Here is a 19738-nt window from a genome sequence, read left to right as displayed (position 1 = left end):
CAAGATCTATAAGTATATCATAATTAGAAAGCCCCCAAAATAACTGGTGGTTTGCCTGGTCTATTAGGGACTAATAGGAAAACTAAAGGAGGGAAAAGAAATGGTCAAGAAACTAAATTATTTCTTTGCATCAATCTTCACCAAAAAGGATGTTGTTGAATCACCCAACACCTTTGCTTTGTAGTAATGAAGATGGTACACTGGAACAAACTAGTAATTTAAAATAAAACACACTACCAGACCCACCTGATCTATTAATGAAAATACACCGGGCATTAAGCTGTCACTGAGGACAGTTACTGTAGCAAATGATAGGAGGAAAGCAAATGCATGTGTGTAAAAGTCTCCAGGAATTATCCAGGAAATTGTGGAGCAGTAAGTTCGATATCTATATCTAGGAAACCAGTTGAAATTAAAAGAAGAATGAAACATTTGGAAGATCATATAAGCACTCGTTCAGAGTCATTAGGGGCTAGAAGGGGCCTCACAGATCATCAGGTCCAGCCCCCTGTACTTGGGCAGGAAAGACAATTATTGAAGATCACTAGGGTGAATGACAGTTCTTCAAAAGGCAGCTCAGTAATCTATTAAAGCCTTCTCAAAGAAACCACTAGGATAGTGGACAAAAAGGGAATCCCACTGAAAAATATTTTGACTTCCAGACGCCTTTAACGAGTTCCCTTAGAAGGAAACTAAGTAAACCACAGGACTAGGAGGCAAAGTGTTGCTATAAATCAAAAACCAGCCAAGAGAACAAAAAGAAACAACACTAACGAATTTCAGCATGACAAAAAGTAAAATATAGGGTTACATTTGAATCTCTTGGTTGTGTTTAATATGACAGTTGTGGCTGTGGCTCACTGGATGTCAGTCCTGGTGAGATAATGGTGGCTCAACCCGATATGGGAATCTAAAATCCAGTCAAGTGTACTTACTAACCACCAATCTAACAAGCTATGGCTCTCTGCTTGAAGAGGGGAGAACATATGCCTGTGTGACACTGAAAAGTATACAGGCTATCTCTAGGGGCATAAGACAGTCCTGGTACAACGTTCCATACCATTACCAGCAGATGCTTCAGTAGTTGCGATGGTTGTTATTCTCCTACAGGCCCAGGAAGGCAGTTCTGGAGACAGGTTCTCATGTGCCAAAAGTTGTAGCTTTTCTGTAGTCCTCCAAACCATGCAGGTTCTGGAGAATTTCCTCCAGAGTTTGTGTATTGCCTTTTCTTATGGGAGGACAGCAATCCTCCCCTGGAGTATCTACTTCCATGTTCTGACAGCATTGGACATTCACACTGGAATTGTTGTTACCCATTTTGATTGCTGGGTTGCTATACTGGTGCTTGTTCCTTTCTTGGACCTCATTTTCTAAACCGGCCACCTGTATCTGCTAGACAAGGTGTTGCATGACGATTGCCTATGAGCAGGATCTTGGAATTTACTTACAAAAGGTACTATTCCAAAAGATAGGAGTTTGAACTTTATCTTCTGCACCCTGGCAGAAAATGATAGGCGCATTTGGCATTTATTACATATGACAAAAGAGGTACAATTTGTATGCAACTTTCAATAGGGTTAGCCTACTGCAGAACAGAGGGCCTGAAGTCTTCTATGGTGAGGAGTCTTGCAGAGAGAGGAAGCCTTTGGTCTATGTTCAGTCAAGGTGAATCAATATGAGTGAAGCAACTGAAGATTAAAAGGTAATAAAGGAAGTTCCAAATAAATTTATAAGGTTTTCCTAAAGCTAAGATCTAGCACAGTAATTCTCAGCCAGGGTGCCACAGCACCTTGGAGTGTAGCAAGATATTTTCAGGAGTGTTGTGCAAATGCCTACACATAATTCACAAGATAAACCTAGAGAATTCAAGTAGGAGTTCAGTGTCAAAAAAATTATAGCCAGTAACAGTCTTTCTGATTTCTTCGCAAGAGAAAAACTGCTGTATTATTTTTCTGTAGTCAAAAAACAAGTGAAAACTTCAAGAACTAGGGTTCAGGAACCAAAGGGTGCCGTGAATCTAGCAAGGGTTGCCTTGAGATTGAAACCACTGATTTAGCAGGTCAGAAACTTACTGCTGTGGCTATAAGAAGGAGCTGAGGGGGGTGGGGGCAGGGGGTGACAGATGCTTCCAGATCCTGCATAAAAAAAGTGTGAGGTGTATAGACACAACAGACACAACCACTCTAATTCCAGACATCTGTATCCATAGAGGGATCCACACTGACATATTTAAGGAAGAGCACTGGGACAATTCAATGAAACTAAAACTAAATTCAGAAAAATAACTTTTACCGCATTTGTAAAGAACTTCTTAAGCTTCAGGCAACAGGATGTCAAGGCCAAAAATTAGCAGAGCGAATGGATCTATAATTGTAACAGCTCTGGATGTTCTTCAGATAATGTAAACAAAAAATCATTAAACCTTACAGTTTGGGTTTTAAATCAATCTCTACAAATTAGGAATCAAGAAGGGAACAGAATATCTCACAACTACCAAACGTTAATTTTTTTGTACTTTCCACAGGAACACCAGGTGTTACAGACAGAACACACTGGATGGACCATAATTCTGAAGATCCTGTGCGTTATTTCATCTCCTCCCTACATAGGGGGTAAATTAGGTCTTAACTAAGTCTGTGAACCATCATTACCAAGTGACACAGAAGAACGAACCCAGTTTCGTTTGCAGTTGTCAGGATGAGCTTGCAGACCTGGCAATTAGAAAAACAGCCTCTTCCTCCAACTGAGCACAATTAGCTTGTAAAGTAGGAGGATACACTAAATCTGCAACCCTACAATGCTATTCTTTACAATAGTTTTACAGAGATAACTATCATTTTAAATCTGTGGGAAATTTTTAAACAGGTAGTTTTAAAAATAATACCTGAGAAATTTGAAAAAAGCCTTGTATAGGTAGAGAACCTATGCTTGAGCAACCATTGTTGAGTTTCCTGGATTGTGGCTGAAGGAAGAAGTTGCTGTAATAAAGAGAGCTGAAGATTAGTTTACTTAGTTTATATAAATTACCAAAATAAACAGCTCAATAAGTTATAAAAAAGACAATTATGCATATTATGTCCTTTAATCAAAGCATACAGATAATGAACTAGTTATAAATCAACTGTACTTCATGTTATTCAACTGGAAAGATGTTTCATTTAGCATAACAATGATGAAACAGGAGAACAGATACTCACATCTCCAGACCCTTGAGAGGATCCATCTCCTTGATGATTAGGAGAGGAAGAATTGCTATTGGGGGAAGGAAACAACCATATTAAAGGATTTTTAGAAGGTGAGAGAATTTAAAAACAAACAAAAAAAGTCAAACACAGCACGCAAAAGTATTCTGAAATTTGCAAAATAACAACATTCCTATTTTATGGCAGCTGCATGCCATGTAAGTCTACACAGGGAGGAACAAGTGTGGTAGAAAATACTCTTTAAGAGAATGCTGTCCAACTGGCAGCCCCTGGGCCACGTACGGCCTCTGAGGGGTTATAACATGCTGCCCTGGAACTCCTGTGGGGCTGCTTTTCCCTCACTGCTCCGGCTGCGGTGGCAGCCAGGGCCTCTGGGGCAGGACAGCATGGTGGAAAGGGGCCCCCACTGAGCTTTTCAGACAGCCCACATCAGCACATGGTCCCCCAGTTGCTTAGAAGTTGGACTGCCCTGCTGTAAAAGAGAAAGACCACCACATTTAGATGGTTCAAGTCATCTGGTCTATAATTTCTTTCCAACTTGTCAACTGAAACACAGCTTTGTGCTCAGCGATCACGTACAAATTTTCTGTCAAGTTAAATATTTCTAACAATATTTGGCTGACAAAAAGAGAAACCCAGGAGGTATTACTTTGACTCTCATAGAAGACAAATCAATTCACTTAGCCTTATTCTACCATGTTTTATTGATCAGATTTTCCAAGACAGCAATACTGATACGACACATAGTGCTTACAGGAATAAACTAATGGCATAAAGCACCTTTGTAACAAAAGAATTCTGTCCACATTAAGAAAACTGGTTGTATATTGCTATAAGTTAAAGCAGTACAACATGGACCAGGACTCAGTTATAGCAGTTCAAAGACCACAGATTTGTGTCTTTGCTATGAAATGCAACATTTTCTATTCTTCCATTTGCACACAATTTTGGGCATTAATTGTCCATCTCTCACATTTATTCATGTTGCATCTTCACCTGAAGGAAAATACTTCAGAATAAGTATGGTATTCAAAATTCTGTATCATCATTTAAGATTCTTACCTGTCTGGGACACTATAGGTACTACTATGTTGAGCAGAGGTAAAAGTTGGAGCTGGGGTAGAGGTGTTGTTTACAAATGCCGTAGGAGTATCAGGCCATGGTGAGCACTGAGGGTAGAGAAAAAGATTTAAACTATAAATTAAAAATCTAATGGTATTTTGTGGCATACCTCCTTTCCTCAGGAGATCTGAATTCACAGAACAAAATTTTAATCTCAGTTTTCACATTAAACTTTTCCCATACTACTCATTCCATGTTTGTATTGCAAAAAAACAAACAAAAAAAAGCTTGAGTTCTTTTGCTTTATGAAAAAGACTTATTTTACATTAACTTAATTGTTGCCTTTGACCATACAATGAAGGGGACAGGGATGAAACTAGCAGAAGGACTGTGCAGGTTAGTCAGAAAAGGCCCCAAAACAAAGATCATGTCCTCAAGTAAGCTTCCATAAGTTCAGGAATAGTTAAGTAAAACTGAGAAAATTATCTTTTGGAATAGCTCATCTAAACACACCTACTATGACAGTGGTCATGCTCATTTTTGTTCCAAGAGCATTGATATTTTTAAACTAAGCATTCCATGCACTACAATTTATGAACAATTTATTAAAAGACTAATCTGGTACCCACATGCAGTTTTTCCTTTCTTTAATTTCATGACAAACTAGGAATTCTGTCCTAGTGATAAAACAGAGATTTATAGACGAGTCAACTGACTGTCAAATTTGGGTTTTTCTTTCTTCTTTTTTCAAATGACATTAATGTTTAAGGTTCCAAATGCTCTTTCCTGCTCATTACAATGTATTTAGGGTAGGTAAGGAAAAATATAAGAACACACAAACAGGCTAGAACAAGCAAGCAGCCAAAGAAAGATGAAATAAAACAAAGGCCAAGATCATGCTAAGCACGCTAACAAAGGTTCTTGATCATGATCATCTGTGTATTAACTTAAATGTGAGCTAAATTTCCAAAAGGAAAATTTCTGAAGCTGTTTCATTTCCCAGAAAAACAAGAATAAAACAGTCAATCCTAGCATTTAATGAGAATCTGTATTTCTAACAAGAAATATGAAGTAAATTCCAAGATGTCTGAGTACTGAAAACCTCTTTCAGTCACTAGAACCACAGTGCATAAGAAGTCTAATCCTGGCTGCAGATTTTTATTGCAAAATTATTATCTTTGAGCTGGAAGTAACTTGCCATTGCAGTAGGTAACAAAACCCGGAAGTGTGTGTGAAAGGTACTTAGTCTACACTGGTATTTTTGGTCTTGAAACTTAATTAAAGCGGAGTATGTCACATAGTTGCATAGATACAGCCAACCTCAGTATACAAGACTGTGACTACCACTCTTCGTACTGAACGTGATCTTTCATCATTATTGGTTTAGATTTATATACCACCCTTCCCAACAAAGTGCCAGGACAACTTATGCTAGGAGGGAAAATATATTACAAAAGCAGGAAGAGTATGGGTCCACAGTCTACTCTGTCATTCCCCACATGTTTCTCATCATAACTTAGCTTTCTAAATTTCTAGGGACAGGGACTATACTACACTAAGTTTGCACAGCACCTATCATTATCCAATTTTGTTCCTTAACTGTGGGCTCTTGCTAGCTTCATGCTTTTTCAGCATTTTAAATATTAAATTACCAAAGGATATTTCTTTAATGCATTAAATACTGCACAATGCTTTCACAGCTATCTACACTTCCTTAAGCCACAGTTCAGAGGGAGAGCTTCTGAACTACTTTTGGCATCTGCTGTGCTTGCAGTCCCAGCTAGACCTACTGACTGCACAATTCTTCATACTCAGGAAGGGGCAAGATAGAGCCAGAGGAACAAAATGCATCACAAATAAGGCAAAAAATTCTATTCAAGGGTAGCCCCTCCCCTTTCATTCATGTCTGTATTGCCCTTCAATTAACAATTTTTATCTTGCCTCCTCAGCATTGAGAAATAAAAGGTGTTACCAAATAACCACCCCAAAAAGACAAGTCAGAATAATACTTAAAAACAAAAAAAAACCCAACAATTTTTTTTTTCCAACAGGCAACTGCAATGTTGCCTTTAATCCAATCATCAGATGGTACCAATTAAATAAACAGCAGCACAGATCTTTCTTTATAATAAGAACAACTGAAAGTAAGGGATAAGCCAATTCTGTAATGGGCATGCTGTAGGTGGGTCTTATCTTCCCTTCACAAGATAAGAGAAGGTAAAAGGAGCATTTGCCATGTTGGCTTCAAAATTAGCAGTGAAACAAAAAGGGCAGCATAAGATATCTTCTATAAAAACTTGGGATGATGGGCATCCAGCTGTGTGCAGCCATTTTCTAGGAATTAATTTGCTTGCCATCCCAGAATAACACAATTCTGGGTAGGTCTACATTTCTGTAAACTCAATATATTCTATAGCTAGTAGAAATATAATGAGCATAACTAATAACTGGAATTGGGCACTTGTATGGGGACTTAGAATTAATGTCAAGTCTATGAAGGGAAACCAAGTGCAGAACTGACATTACCCTTTAACTTGGGCAACGTACACAGTTTTATTTGAACTACCGTATTTATGTGATACCAAGACGAGGTTTCCCCCTGCATTTAACATGGGGGAAAAGCCCCTTGTCTTGGATTTGAGTATGAGGCAGCAAAGAGGCCAGCAATTGGGGCCAGGGCCATAGCTGCTTCGTGCCCCTGCTCAGCCTCTACCTCCCCACACTTACCTTCGCTCCAGCAGGCCACAGAGCATGAGTCTCCTCCAGTTACAACTCAGCCCTGTAGCAGCAGTGGGCAGCTGGGGCCCCACTTGAGCTGCCACTGCTGCTGCTACTAGTGTGCAGAGGCTACAGTGTAGCAGCAGGGAAACCAAGTGGTGAGGGTGGACAGGCAATGTGGGGGGCAAGGAGCACGGGTCAAACCCCACTGCCACTGTTTTCCCCACTGCAGCTGTGGGGGAAGTGAAGGGGAAGGGGGTGAATTTAAGACAACCCTCCAATAATTCTATACACGGAAAATTGTAACAAACACAGAATCTAATGATTGGGGGGTCATCATAAATGTGTGGCCATCCTGGTTTCAGGTAAATATGGTATCAAAAAGAAAAAGTTCTCAAAGTCCTTCTGGTTTCCTCTGTTTCATCACAACTCAGACCTTTGAGAAGAAACTGAACCCTGCAGACAGGGCCTAGACCTATGCTGATACGAATCTTAAAATTTCAAAATCTCAGCTAAGCAGCCTCTAACATTTGGTATTCTAGGTCTGGACAACAGCCTGACTCAATTCACATTTCCAAAAACCAGTAGAGAGATACAGCTGTTTCACGTGTGGCGGCACAAATAGTTTCTATAGTTTAGAAGACGGGTGCTCAATCTCTGGCCTGTGGAGCAAATGCGGCCCAGAACCATGGCATCTGGCCTGCAGGGCTCCCCATGGGTCAGGAATTTTCACAGCCATTAATAAGACCACCCTCTCCCTGACAAATCCCCAGGCTCCATGCACCTGGTCAAGGCCAGGCTCTGACCCCTTCCCTCACAGGGCTGGGCCATGCCCCCTTGCCACCCTGGATCGGGGCTAGGCCACATCCCTTTCCCCTGGCGGCACCAAGCTAGGGCTTGGCCATGCTCCCTTGCCTCTCTGTGGGTCCCTCTCCCCACCCTCCTGCCACTACCACTCCCCCCAAGCTGGGCCATGCTCTGTTCCCTCTCTGCAGAGCCATGTCAAGCTTCTTCCCCTACAGAGCTGCACTGGGACTGGCCTGTCCCCCTCCACATGGCCAGATGGTGCTCACAGTGCCCAACCAGGTGTAAAATTGGGAACACCACGTGGATCTACCCCATGGATGGACTGGGCACTGCCAATCCAGCCTGCTGAGCCAAAGGATTGAGCACCATTGGTGTAGGAGAAAGATGATGTCTCATCTTTCAACTTTTATTACAAGCAAGCCAATCTATCTATGTGGATAGCCATTTGAAAACAGAGGCCCCCCAAAACATTCTTAAATTTTCAGGAAATGCAGGGCGACAAGTCCTTTGAAGTTATTATATAGTGTTTTTTCTATCCTGCTTCCCAAAATATTTGCATCTACCCTTAATTTGTGAGTCAGGAAAGTTATCTAAAATCCCGACAGAACTCCACTCCTTATCAAAACTAAAGCAAACTCAAAAAACTGGAGACCTTTCTTAGGATTACCCAAAATAGAGTCCACATCACTGTCAGACACAAATCTGAATCTTTAGATTTAAAGAGCAGGCCTGCTGTTTGATCAGCAGAATTATTTATAGAACTCCATAAGCATACAAGCCATGTCAAAGAACATATAAAAAACAGAGTTTGTCCCACCTGCCTTTCAAACCAACCTGACCAAATACAATTTGAAGTTCTGCACATGCAGTGTTTTTTTAACACATCAGAAAATGAAGAAGTTACTGTCTCTAGAATGTTATGTCAGCCATTATGCAACATTTTCTAGCAGATATAAAGTGGCTAAATTTAGGGGTCCATATAAAAAGCTGCAAGTGTTAAAAAAGCAACCACTATACAGCAAAGCTAGTGTTACCATAACAACTTTAATTTCATTTCCTGACATGAGGCTAGATTCTATTCCATTTACTAGCTGGACAAGTAGACTGTTTAGTACACTGTAGGGGTGTGCAAAGTGAGCCCTATTCAATTTGGATTTGGCCCGAATCAGCTTTAAAAGGCTTTTTCTACATACCTTGAGGTAGCAGGCGCAGCTCGTGATCGCTGCAGTGCTAGGACACATGGAGTGTCCCACAGAAGTACTTCTGATCCACTTCCAGGTCTGCTGGGGAGCGCACTGGGGGCCACCCCCGCCCCCGCACTCTCCCAGCTGAGTAATCAGCAGCAGGGGGACCCAGGGGACTCCCCCCCCGAGACCCAAAAGGCACCAGTTGCCAAGCTGGGGGAAAGGGGGGCCTGCACGCTCCCTGGCAGACCCGGAAGTGCTTCTGGTCCATCTCTGGATCTGCTGCCAAGTGCACTGGAGAGCCCCGCCTGCTTTTGTGGGACACTCCACGCGACCCAGCACTGCAGAAATCACGAGCCCCTGCTACCTAGATGTATGAAGAAAACACCTGTCTCTATGTCCAAATCTTTCCAAATCGATTTGGAGGGTTCTGATTTGATTTGGAGAGATTGAGATTAAACGGTCCTCTGACTTGATTTGGATTCGGCAATTCAGCCACTGAATTGGAACGAGTCGAATCACGGATCGAAGCTTCACACAGCCCTGGACTGCTTCCATACTATCTTGCTCAAGTCCATGAAAAGCAGCTAATGCAAAAGGTGGGTGTGTCCTCCTCCTTGCTGCTTGTACATGACTATCTTTGGAGTAAGATGATATGGCGTTACAAAAGTAGATGCATTAATAGATTTTTCAGGACAAGATGGAAGAGAATCACACTTGGGTGCTTGAGTTAGCTTAGGTACTGACTAGATGGAACATAATTTAGACCTTAGTGTTTAAAGCCGATTCTTCAGTTGCTGCACAGACAGTCCTCAAGTTACAATGTTTTGAGTTACGTTTCACACTTGCAACATTTATACATTGACACCCTGTTTCAACTTTATGACATCAGTTTCAACTTACAACACCTGATCCAATGCAATGCCATGCTAGCGAACAAGGTCGCTGCGTCGCTCATCTCCCCGGAGAACATCTGTTCAAACTTCCTTGGACACTTTCTTTAAGAAAGCAGATAAGACTCCAGAAAAACCTGCAGCCAAGATTCCAGCCAAGAGCCTTCAAAAAGTCCAGCAAAGTCACCTCAAAGAAGTCCTTCCAAATCAACAGGATTGCTATTTACAATATAAATACATTAATGTAGCTATATTACTCATCTATAATTGATAGAGTACAAAATTCTGGGGTATTTTTGGTGAAAATAGGGTATCAGGCCTTGGTTCAGGAACCAATCCCTCATTTATAACATTGTTTCTTATGAGAAAATTGGTTCTGAGTTACGACGTTTCAACTTAAGACGCAGGTTTCAGGAACTAATTATGTCATAAGTCCAAGGACTGCCTGTATTTGTATTTTCTATGTTAACTTGTAAGTTTAATGGTAAATAACTCATCATTTATGACCCTTTAATAGGCCCAGGCTACAAAAACTTTAGAAATTTCAGCAGACAAAGATTTTGGCCTGAAGTGTTATATGACCTTCTAGTGGCACAGTGGACTTAAACTACAGGACTAATGTAACAGCGAAAACCTACGTTTGAAGTGTCTCAACTGCCAGAGCAACAAGGCCATTACAACTGGGGTTTGGTTTACTTTTGGTTCCCAACACTTTAGCGGGAGGTAAATTGGAGCACTTGTCTCAGGATCATCCCTAGTAAGCAGCAACAGCAAAGCATGCTACAAGATACCTCCTTCCCCAAATAAGAGCTTCAGCAAGGATAAGGGGGGAAAAAAGGCGCAGAGATCACAGCCACTCTCAAGTACCCATCCAGACAGGACGGAAAGAAGAGAAGGGAAAGAACGCAAGGTCAAAACATGGAGTCCAGCCAAGTCACCCAGAAGGGTTGACTTCTATTAGAAAGGAAAATATGTTTAGGTGAAGTGACACAAAGAATACTTGGTTTTTTTTCCCCATTTATTTCCCTGTTTACATCTTCTGGTAGAGCTCTTTGCCCAGTAACAGAAGTGTGTCTTGGTGGATGAAATAAGGCAGCTTGAGAAGGGAAGTGAATAGCTTTAAGGAACCAGGAAGCACATGTTACCTGTATTTTACTAAGGACACTTTAGGGAAATACAGACAATCCTGTGCTTACTGTGTGTGTCATGTTAAAAAGATAAAACCCACCTCACTTTTCATAACACTCACTTTTTGCTAGTATAAAATACTTACGGTCATTTTAATCAAAAAATATTTCCTCACCCTCAGAATCTTAGCTAATATTTCAAGTACTACATTAAGGAATAATAAAGAGTGAGGAAGAAAATACAACAGGGTACGAGTTATGAAGGAAATAGGCAAAAATGTCCCTGTCAGTGAACTAAAAAAAACCCCCAAAACTAAAATAATATTCTTTCATGGACAAACAATAATGTAAACCCAAACTTGCCAACAGGAAGATGTTGTATAATTAATTACCCAAACAAATTAAATTGGTAAGATCTACCTCGGTAATCAACAGATATGAAAGTATTTTTACTGTTTTTTAAGAAATGCCACTTTAAACATTTGAAGGTTAACATTTGATGGAGAAAAGTGTACCTATTTGCTTTATATGTAGACTTAATTAGAAAGTTCACACTAAAAATTAATACTCAACGATATTAAACAAGACTAATTGTGCTTGCAACGTAAGAACAGGATTCAGATAGAGGAAAAGAAACAGTGCTAGTATCAAGCTCTCTAAAACAAGAGGTTTTGTGAGGTTTTGAAAGTACTGCTATATATGGAAACTGAAAAATACAAGTGGAAATAATAGACAATAAATGTTTTAGCTCAATGTTGCTGCTACACTATTCTCATTAGTTACATATATTAAGAGAACAAATAACTATTTCAATAATGGAACTCATCTGTAAAATGAAAGCTCTTGTTTGTTTGGGTTTTTCAAAGTCACACACTCCCTCTGCAACAATTTCTCTCAAGTGTTAGATTTAGGAAGCATTCCTTGCTGAAACACAAACATGGAGTAATTGGTGCAAATAAAAAAAAAATGTGAGTAAAATTAAGCCAAGGCAGTCAAAATAGTTGTTTTTATTTTGTATCACGGAAGTTTCTCCTATATCTAACACTGCACAAGGTATCTTGCACAAGAAAAGGTAAGCAGAAGTCCCTTACACTGCCTCGCTTTGCCAGAGAATCACCGTAGTCTGCTGGCAAAGTCCGCTTGCTGGACTTTTTCTGCTCATGTTCAACTGCATCTTCAATTATAGGCTCAAGCCTCATCTGGACAAACACCAAAGATTTGGATCAATTTCTTTTCATTATACAGTGAGGAAAGATCTAAAAGCCTTTAGAAACTTTTGAAATCTTTAGGGAAAATGTATAGAACTCACTGGTATTTAAATAAAAAGAAAATGCAAAAACCTAGTGAGGCTATGGCCATAAATGCAATAGTCTATAAAAATACAATTCTGAGGTCAGATGTGACAGGTGTAAATAAATCTGAAACCCCGTTTTAGATTTGGCTGAAAAAGTTTTTAGATCTGTACCATGGGCTTGCTTTAACATTCAGCACAATCACATAGTGCTCTACCCAAGTGTGTTTTAATAGTGTGCACTATACATCTGAATGAAGTTGACACTCAAAAGCCAACTACAATTTTTCCTGGACAAGTCTGTCAAATCAAAAGCCAACCTATCCTTGACTCGATATTTTATCCTGAAACTCTCACCCTCCCCTTTTGAGACAATAATTTAGAGACTAGTATTTAAATATATGCTATATCTACAGAACTGTCCTCTGCAAACAGCTGCAATTCCATCTTGTTACCTCTGTGAGGATTGTGGTGTCATATGAAGGTTGATACTTTTCTTTTTCATGTGCAGTTCGCTTCTCCATCTTTTCTCTGTCCGTTTTCTGTTTCCTGTCTGCTCCTTTTGGCTAAAAATGAACATTTATGTGAACAAGAAGCAAATAGAAGACAGCTTTATGACTGATATGTAACCCTACAAGACAACTAATATAAAACACATTTTCTATGCCTGAGAGATTTAGTAAGGACCTCTACTTTCAAACATTACCTTAAAAACTTTGATTTGACAGCTGGCTGAATGCAGATGATCTGTGTATTCTCCATTTTCAGTTTGTTTAAAAGTGTCAACTTGTATCCGAAAAGGAACTCCTTTCTCACCTCCATGTTTACGTGGGGTAAATTCAGTGCTGATGCAATGTACCTAAAAAAACCAAACTGAAGCTGTACTGCACTTGCTATACATGTTTCATGATACCTTTGTCACTCCCATTATATACATTTTGCTGCCCATGGATGAATATGCACTCCGAATCCAAGAGCACTTCAAAATTTGGCTCCCCATACTTCCAGAGTGCTTCAAAATGCCAAGGACAGCTGAGCACACAGACTGCTCACTGGCCTTCTGCCTCACTCTCTTTCCTTCATCTCTCTCAACCTGCCCAGTGGGAGGTGGTGAGTAGAGCACTGTAGGCTGCTGGAGGATTGCTGGCCCATACCAACATTTCACTTCAAAGGTTGTTTGTCATTTATTTAAATGTCTCTGCCATTTCTGAATTGCTTCTTTAGCCACACACATTTGTACCCTTGTTATTTGGAGTACTTTAAAGGCCCCTGGAGCACTCCAAAGAGCACATTTCTCCAGGCCCTCCGATAGGCTGAGCACCAAATTACAGCCTATCCAGGAAGCAGAATCCAAGACAGGACTCCCCTCCATACCAAGCAAACACCTGTGTCTTTGCTATCCTCACAAGCTTGGAAGTCACCAAATCAGGGTATGCTTAGACCTCTGACTTTAAGAGAAGATGTAAAGATACCACCTTAATTAAAGTATCTTTCAAAAATGAAAGAATCATCCTGGGTCCCCACTAACCTAGAATTTTTAATTAAATTCAAGTTCTCATATTGGATCTTACAGTAAGAGTAGGGCTGTATTAATTTTAGGGAAAAATTCAAAACTTTTACCAAACAACAGTATTGCCCAATTACACAACATAGTTAAGAATAACATGACAAGACACTATATCAAAACCTCTAACTGGGGTGATTTAAGGCAGGGATTTTCAAAGGAGGCTAAGGGAATTAGATGTACCAGTGGTCTTGTAGATCAATTCCCAAGTTCCAGTCTCAAAGCACTGGGTTTATAAAACATGAAAATCCTAGCAGCAAGAAAGCCAATGAAAAATTAAGCATAAGTCAAGACCAGTGACAATGCTGTAAGCCCTTAAACAAAGAATGTTATGAATGCCACCTCTGTGGTGTTTGGACTTCAGTACAATTACACCAAAACTTAAGTGACCATCAGTTATATTTTTTCTCTTCTAATCACTAGATTCATCAAGGTAAGAAACGTAACTTATAAACAAAAAAACCCAAGAAAACAAACATAAAAGAATGTTTACCACATACTCTTTAGCCTCTTGGAGGCAAAGCCTGAAATGGATGAATAGTGTAATTTCTGACAGCAGAACAATCATCATGGAACAGTAACACTGGCTTAACATTTAGTAAAACATCCAGGCTATCTGAGCTACTAGGCTAAGAAACTTTGTCATCTCCCACTTTCCATTCTCTCTCCATGCTAATTCTGTATTTCAGATGAAGACCTAAAAGAAATGCACATGATCCCTAACTGAATACATTCAAAAAGTAAATAATTGAAAAATGGTTGTGAACAGGGATCTGGGTTTTCCATCTGCCATGGAAAAACACAGATTTTCTTCTTTAAAGGAGAAAAATATGGGAAACTCTGGGTTTCTACTTGCAGGCTGACAGAGTTCCAGCCCACAAGGGGCTGCTTGGGGCTAAGGGGAGCAGGATACAGGGGGCACCACGTGAATATGCACATGCACGTGACAGCCAGTCAGTGTGATGGAAACCAGCTCCCTCCAGGTAAGTCTATGGGGGCAGGGAATGCAGGGGGCAGAGATGATACACAAGGAGATGGGGAGGCACAGGGAATGCGAGAGAGGGGTGCGGGAAGCACATACCCCCACCCAAGATTTCTGCACCCACAGCAGTGTGGGGCTGCAGCCAGACTGGACCAGCCCCAGGCAGTAGCTGCCTCTGTGGCCCAGCAGGTGGGACCCAGAGCGGGAGGGAGTGCTGCAGTGCCATGGCCACCAAGGTGAGGCACCCCCCGGAGCAGAGGGAGACAACCCCATGCTACTGCTGCACCTCACCTTGGCGGCCATGGAGGTACGGTGCTTCTTCCTGTGCTGGGTCTTGACCACTGGCATGCAGAGGCAGCTCCTGCCCAGAGCTGGTCTGGCCAGGCTGCAGCCCTGCGTCCCACTGTGGACACAGAAATCTGGGGGGGCGGGATGTGCCCCCTTACCCCCCTGACACATTGCCTGTACCCCCCCCATCATCTGTGCTCCCATGATCCCCCTTCCCCACAAACCTACCTCATTCCCCACACACCCACCCCCTTCCTCACACACTGGGGGAATCAGGCCTGGGGGCAGGGAACAGCCAGCAGGGCTGGGAAGACTGTGGGTAAGCAGTGAGGGGCACTGTCAGGGCCAGGAGGGCTGTGGCTTAGAACTGAGGGGGAATGGCGTAGGCAAGAGACCGACATATATGGACTACTTAGTGCCACAAAGTGAAGGAGGCAGGGGGAATTCTGATTTTCCATGATAAATAAAAAAGTCAAATGCCAAAATGTATAGTTATTTAGAATGTATTTTATTAGAATGACTGAGACACTGGGAGGCTTCCAAATTGCAAATAAATCAATAAAACATTGTGTTCACCTGATTAATATATATATGATATAGATATAGATATGAGAGAGTGGCATTTCATTTTAATTGTGGAAAAACAGATTTGTGTTTGTTTTTTTTTTAAATCAATTTGTTTTTTTTAAACAGAGAAAAACCATGATCCCTGGTCCTGAATAAAACCATTTCACAATAAACTGTATCAATAAAATAACTAAAAAGACTTTGGAAACTTCCAGCTTCAAATTCTGTTTGCAAAGCATGTTCTATTTTATTCTATGTCCTCAGAACGAGCCCATCCAGGAACATGGTTTCATTTCCAATTATGTGTTAAAAAGCTATAACTATTTAGATAGGTATTTGTTATAAATATTTAAAAGGTATTTGTTATAATTGTTAGTTTTCTTTTAAAGCATGCTTTCATATTAAGTATTTGATGTTTTAAAAGCTGCTGTTCTAAACCCAACCAACATCACCTACAGTAACAACAGTTGCCAAGGCTCCAAGTTTTTTTTTAAATGATGGCAGTTAATTAAACTAATTTTGCTTTCATTAGGATGTTATATATTTAGAAAAAAAGAAAAAGAAAAACAAATGCCCTCTCTCTGCAAACAAACCTACAGGATCTCTCTCAACTATTCATGGAGAAAAGTTATATGGCCAAGTAAACTGCATTCATAACCTGACAAAGACCAAATCAGTACACATATGCAATAAAGCAAGTTTCAAACCTGAATAAAAGCAGATGTACGTTTTGCAGGATCCCACAGAAATTCAACTGCATTGAGCTGGCTTGGATTTGTCTTTATATCAATTACTCCAATTGACATTGGAATATCTAAATAAAAAAGTACAAAATATAAAAGCTGTGAGCTAACTTGAATGTGTTCTGAATAAAAACCTGTTACTTTACAAATGACCTCAGTGAAGCTTGTTGTCAGTGGCCACATGGTGCTGACAAAAACTTGGGAGTTTAACAACTGTGGTCTTCTAATAAACATGGCACAGAACTGCAATCTGTCTCTGAAGAATAATTGGAGACAGCAGCACTCAGGGGCAGGGCAGGAGGTGCACCCTCATTTGGCTGTGTTGCACTTGTAGTAGCTCTGAGCTCACTACCTGGTCAGCACGGACTCCTGCTGGATCTCCACATGAACAGTGAACATTGAGCTTACCAGCTGATAAGGTGGGATCTACTCAGAGCCTCTGCTTTTGGGTGGCTCTGGAGCCCAGGGGGTGAACACTGCTGTGTGCACCCTTCTCTGGGCTGAATCCAGCTGCCGAAAAAGGAGGGAGATGAGCAGTGGGAAATGCTCACCCTCTGAGCTTGGGAGCCGCACAAAAGCATGGGGGCTCCAGGCAGACACTGTGCCATGAGCTCAAGTGCAGTTGTGCCACCCCTTCTGGATCTGCCCCTGATGTGAGGTAGTCTTAAGACACAAGATTTTACTATACATCTTACAGAACTGTCATTTATGAACTACATAAAATTATCACATACAAAATAAAAAAACAACAACTTAGAACTCCTTAAATATCAAATTATGCCCACTTTGTGATGTCTTTACAATCTATTTTTATAAAAATATTATTTTTGTCTTCTGTTCCCAACTACTAGAAAAGATTTATGATTCTGAGAAAAAAAAGAAATATTAGTAGAACATAATTACCATACTTTCTTCAATACAACATGCTCCAGAATATACTATGTGCCTTGTTTTTGAAAGGCAAAATAAAGAAGAAAAGTTTTTTCCAGAGGTATGACTGCACAAAGCAGGAACAGAGCCTAATGTTCAGCTGATTCACCCTGCCTTTCCTGCTCAACTAAAGCAGAAAAAGGAAAAAAGGATCAGAAACCAGTAGACAGCAAAACTGTCCTAAGAAAGGTTGGCTTGATTCATTGTACATCAAAACCATTAAAAAGAAGAGGCAATTATTATCACGTGGGAAGTGAATAATAACAAGCCAGTAAGTCAATTGATTCCCTCAGCTGCCTGAATAGCAATGCTGCTGCATTGTGCAGCAGGAATCAAAGCAGTGTGTTTCTATCGCAGTGAGAAACAAAAGCTTTCTTGCTTAATACGCACACCCCAATTTTGGGGAAAAGTTGTGTGTTTTATGTCAGAAAATATGGCATGTAGTCACAAAGCAGAGCAGAGTAGCATTTTACAGACTAACTTCTTTTAACTAGCTCTCTGAACAAGTGCTCTAGTCTCTGAACAAGTTAGTCTGTAAGGTGTTACCCCTCCCTGCCTTCTGCCTAAATTCAGATTGCCACAGCTAACTACCTCTCTATAATTATGTAGTGTTAATGTTTCATTTCTATAATATTCTTCACATGATAACATTTTTACACTGAAAAGGATTACAGTGCAATTCAGGTGAAAACTTCTCCATATCAGACTAGTATATCCTAACATAAATAGAGCAGCATATATGTTTTCACTAACCTTACTGTGGACACGATTAGGATCAATGTACTAAGCTTCCTGTTTTAACCTATTGATAGTAAGGTAAATAGGTATACCTAAGTCAAGAAGTCGGTCCCCAGGGCGATTCCACTTCCAACCCTCTAACTGCTGGTGTTCTGTATACTGCAACCGCCTGTCATGGAACACGACTCTTATAATACTCTAGTTAATAAGAGGAGAAATTATTACACATTAAAAGACAATTTCAAGATAAAATATTCTTATGGCATTTAATAGCAGTGGGTATTAACATTTTTGCAACAACAAAAAAAAAAATCAAGTGTTCAAAAGCATTTCAGAATTAACTATTAATATAAAAACAGAGTTGACCCAAAGAGACACGTTTATAATACAATGTGAAGTGGAATAAAGAGTCAACAAAGATTTTATTCGTAAAGCCTGTTGGGTACTGCGGGAACTGCATAAGGTAAGGACTGCCACAAAATGGAAAGATTACAAGATATGTGAGGTTAACAGTAGAAAAAACAAGAAAGGTTCACAACTGCAATTAATTCATTCTCAATAACACTTAACTAAAGCTTGAACCAAATTTACTGAAAAGTTTGTTTGAAAAATCAAAAGTGAAGGTATCTTTCAGCAGTGGTCTATAAAATTGAATATTTAAAAAATTTAAGATTCATACAAAATATCTGCAAAAGTATTATTTACAATTTCTAAATAGGAATGTATTAATCTAAATATTTAAAAGTTCTGTATAACAGCCTCCAATACTTGAGAAAAAATAATGGATAACAGAGTTTATGAAAAAGTTGCACTACTAGATAATCATACTTAAATTGTATATTAATGAACAATTATTTCAGTTTATAGTTAGCACTAACAGAAACTTCATAGCCTAGAACTATTTCTACTACTCATTACATAACAACCATCTAATTTGATTCCATTAAAAACCCAGTAGAAAGATTAGAGATATAACATATACCCATGAATACACCTAGTATATTTTGTGGTTTTACAAATCACATTTTCTTACTAAAAAGTCTCTCTCTCCAATTGTATAAACAAGCATGTAGGAGAAGCTACTATAGAGGGAAACAAACTGGCTTTACACAAATGAGAAAGACAGTCAAAATGGATAAAAAGTCCCAAGTCTTTCAATTCTAATGCTGCTGGGCGTTGCTTCTTACAACAGTAGATTAAAAAATTACCAAATAGAAGTGTTAACTTTAGATAAAGTGTCTTTTAAACTGAAATAAGAACTCAGTATCATAGCTTCACTCATATGCCGGATGTGAAACTATTACAGTTTCCAAAACACACACAAAAGGATTAGGCATTATTTCTCACCGAAACTTCTTAACCTGTTGGGAATGTAAATATATTTGCAGCTGTTTTCAGACATACAAAAATATCTTATTGTAGAAAACAAACAGGAAGGTGTTTTATTGTCCAAAATGAAAATACAGCCCACAGTATGTTTCAAATGCTACAGCAATTCAAAACAGGATGAATTTATTAAGTAACTCTGATCTCTAAACACCCACCACCTAATGGTTCATCATAAAATCTATTCAACTAGTAAAATTGAAAAATGCCTTTCAGAATGATCAACAGCAGGTTATTCTTACCAGATACACAAAA

The 19738-nt window shown here is 39.8% G+C and overlaps 2 protein-coding genes across 5 annotated transcripts in view; one reads left to right on the top strand and one right to left on the bottom strand.

Annotated features, from left to right (window-relative positions):
• Positions 1 to 2885, top strand: part of FBXL2 (F-box and leucine rich repeat protein 2) — a 140948-nt gene extending 138063 nt beyond the window's left edge. Inside the window, exon 16 of the transcript XR_009462552.1 lies at positions 2525 to 2885. The gene's annotated coding sequence lies outside the window, so the exon portion shown is untranslated. The remainder of the gene's footprint in view (positions 1 to 2524) is intronic.
• Positions 1 to 19738, bottom strand: part of UBP1 (upstream binding protein 1) — a 68990-nt gene that overhangs the window by 11659 nt on the left and 37593 nt on the right. For 3 of the 4 annotated variants that reach the window (XM_059728747.1, XM_014602555.3, XM_006269591.4), the window contains exons 4-11: positions 18190 to 18295; positions 16394 to 16500; positions 12992 to 13144; positions 12741 to 12851; positions 12086 to 12193; positions 4266 to 4372; positions 3198 to 3252; positions 2885 to 2978 (exon numbers count right to left, since the gene is read on the bottom strand). In XM_059728747.1, the coding sequence (XP_059584730.1) occupies positions 2885 to 2978; positions 3198 to 3252; positions 4266 to 4372; positions 12086 to 12193; positions 12741 to 12851; positions 12992 to 13144; positions 16394 to 16500; positions 18190 to 18295 (841 nt within the window). The remainder of the gene's footprint in view (positions 1 to 2884; positions 2979 to 3197; positions 3253 to 4265; positions 4373 to 12085; positions 12194 to 12740; positions 12852 to 12991; positions 13145 to 16393; positions 16501 to 18189; positions 18296 to 19738) is intronic. The other variant, XM_006269592.4, reaches the window with a different exon arrangement.

The sequence above is a fragment of the Alligator mississippiensis genome, chromosome 5, assembly GCF_030867095.1.
Source record: "Alligator mississippiensis isolate rAllMis1 chromosome 5, rAllMis1, whole genome shotgun sequence".
In the NCBI taxonomy this organism is placed as follows: Eukaryota; Metazoa; Chordata; order Crocodylia; family Alligatoridae; genus Alligator; species Alligator mississippiensis.
The sequence above is the reverse complement of the archived record's forward strand: the minus strand, read 5'-3'. Positions and strand labels throughout refer to the sequence as shown.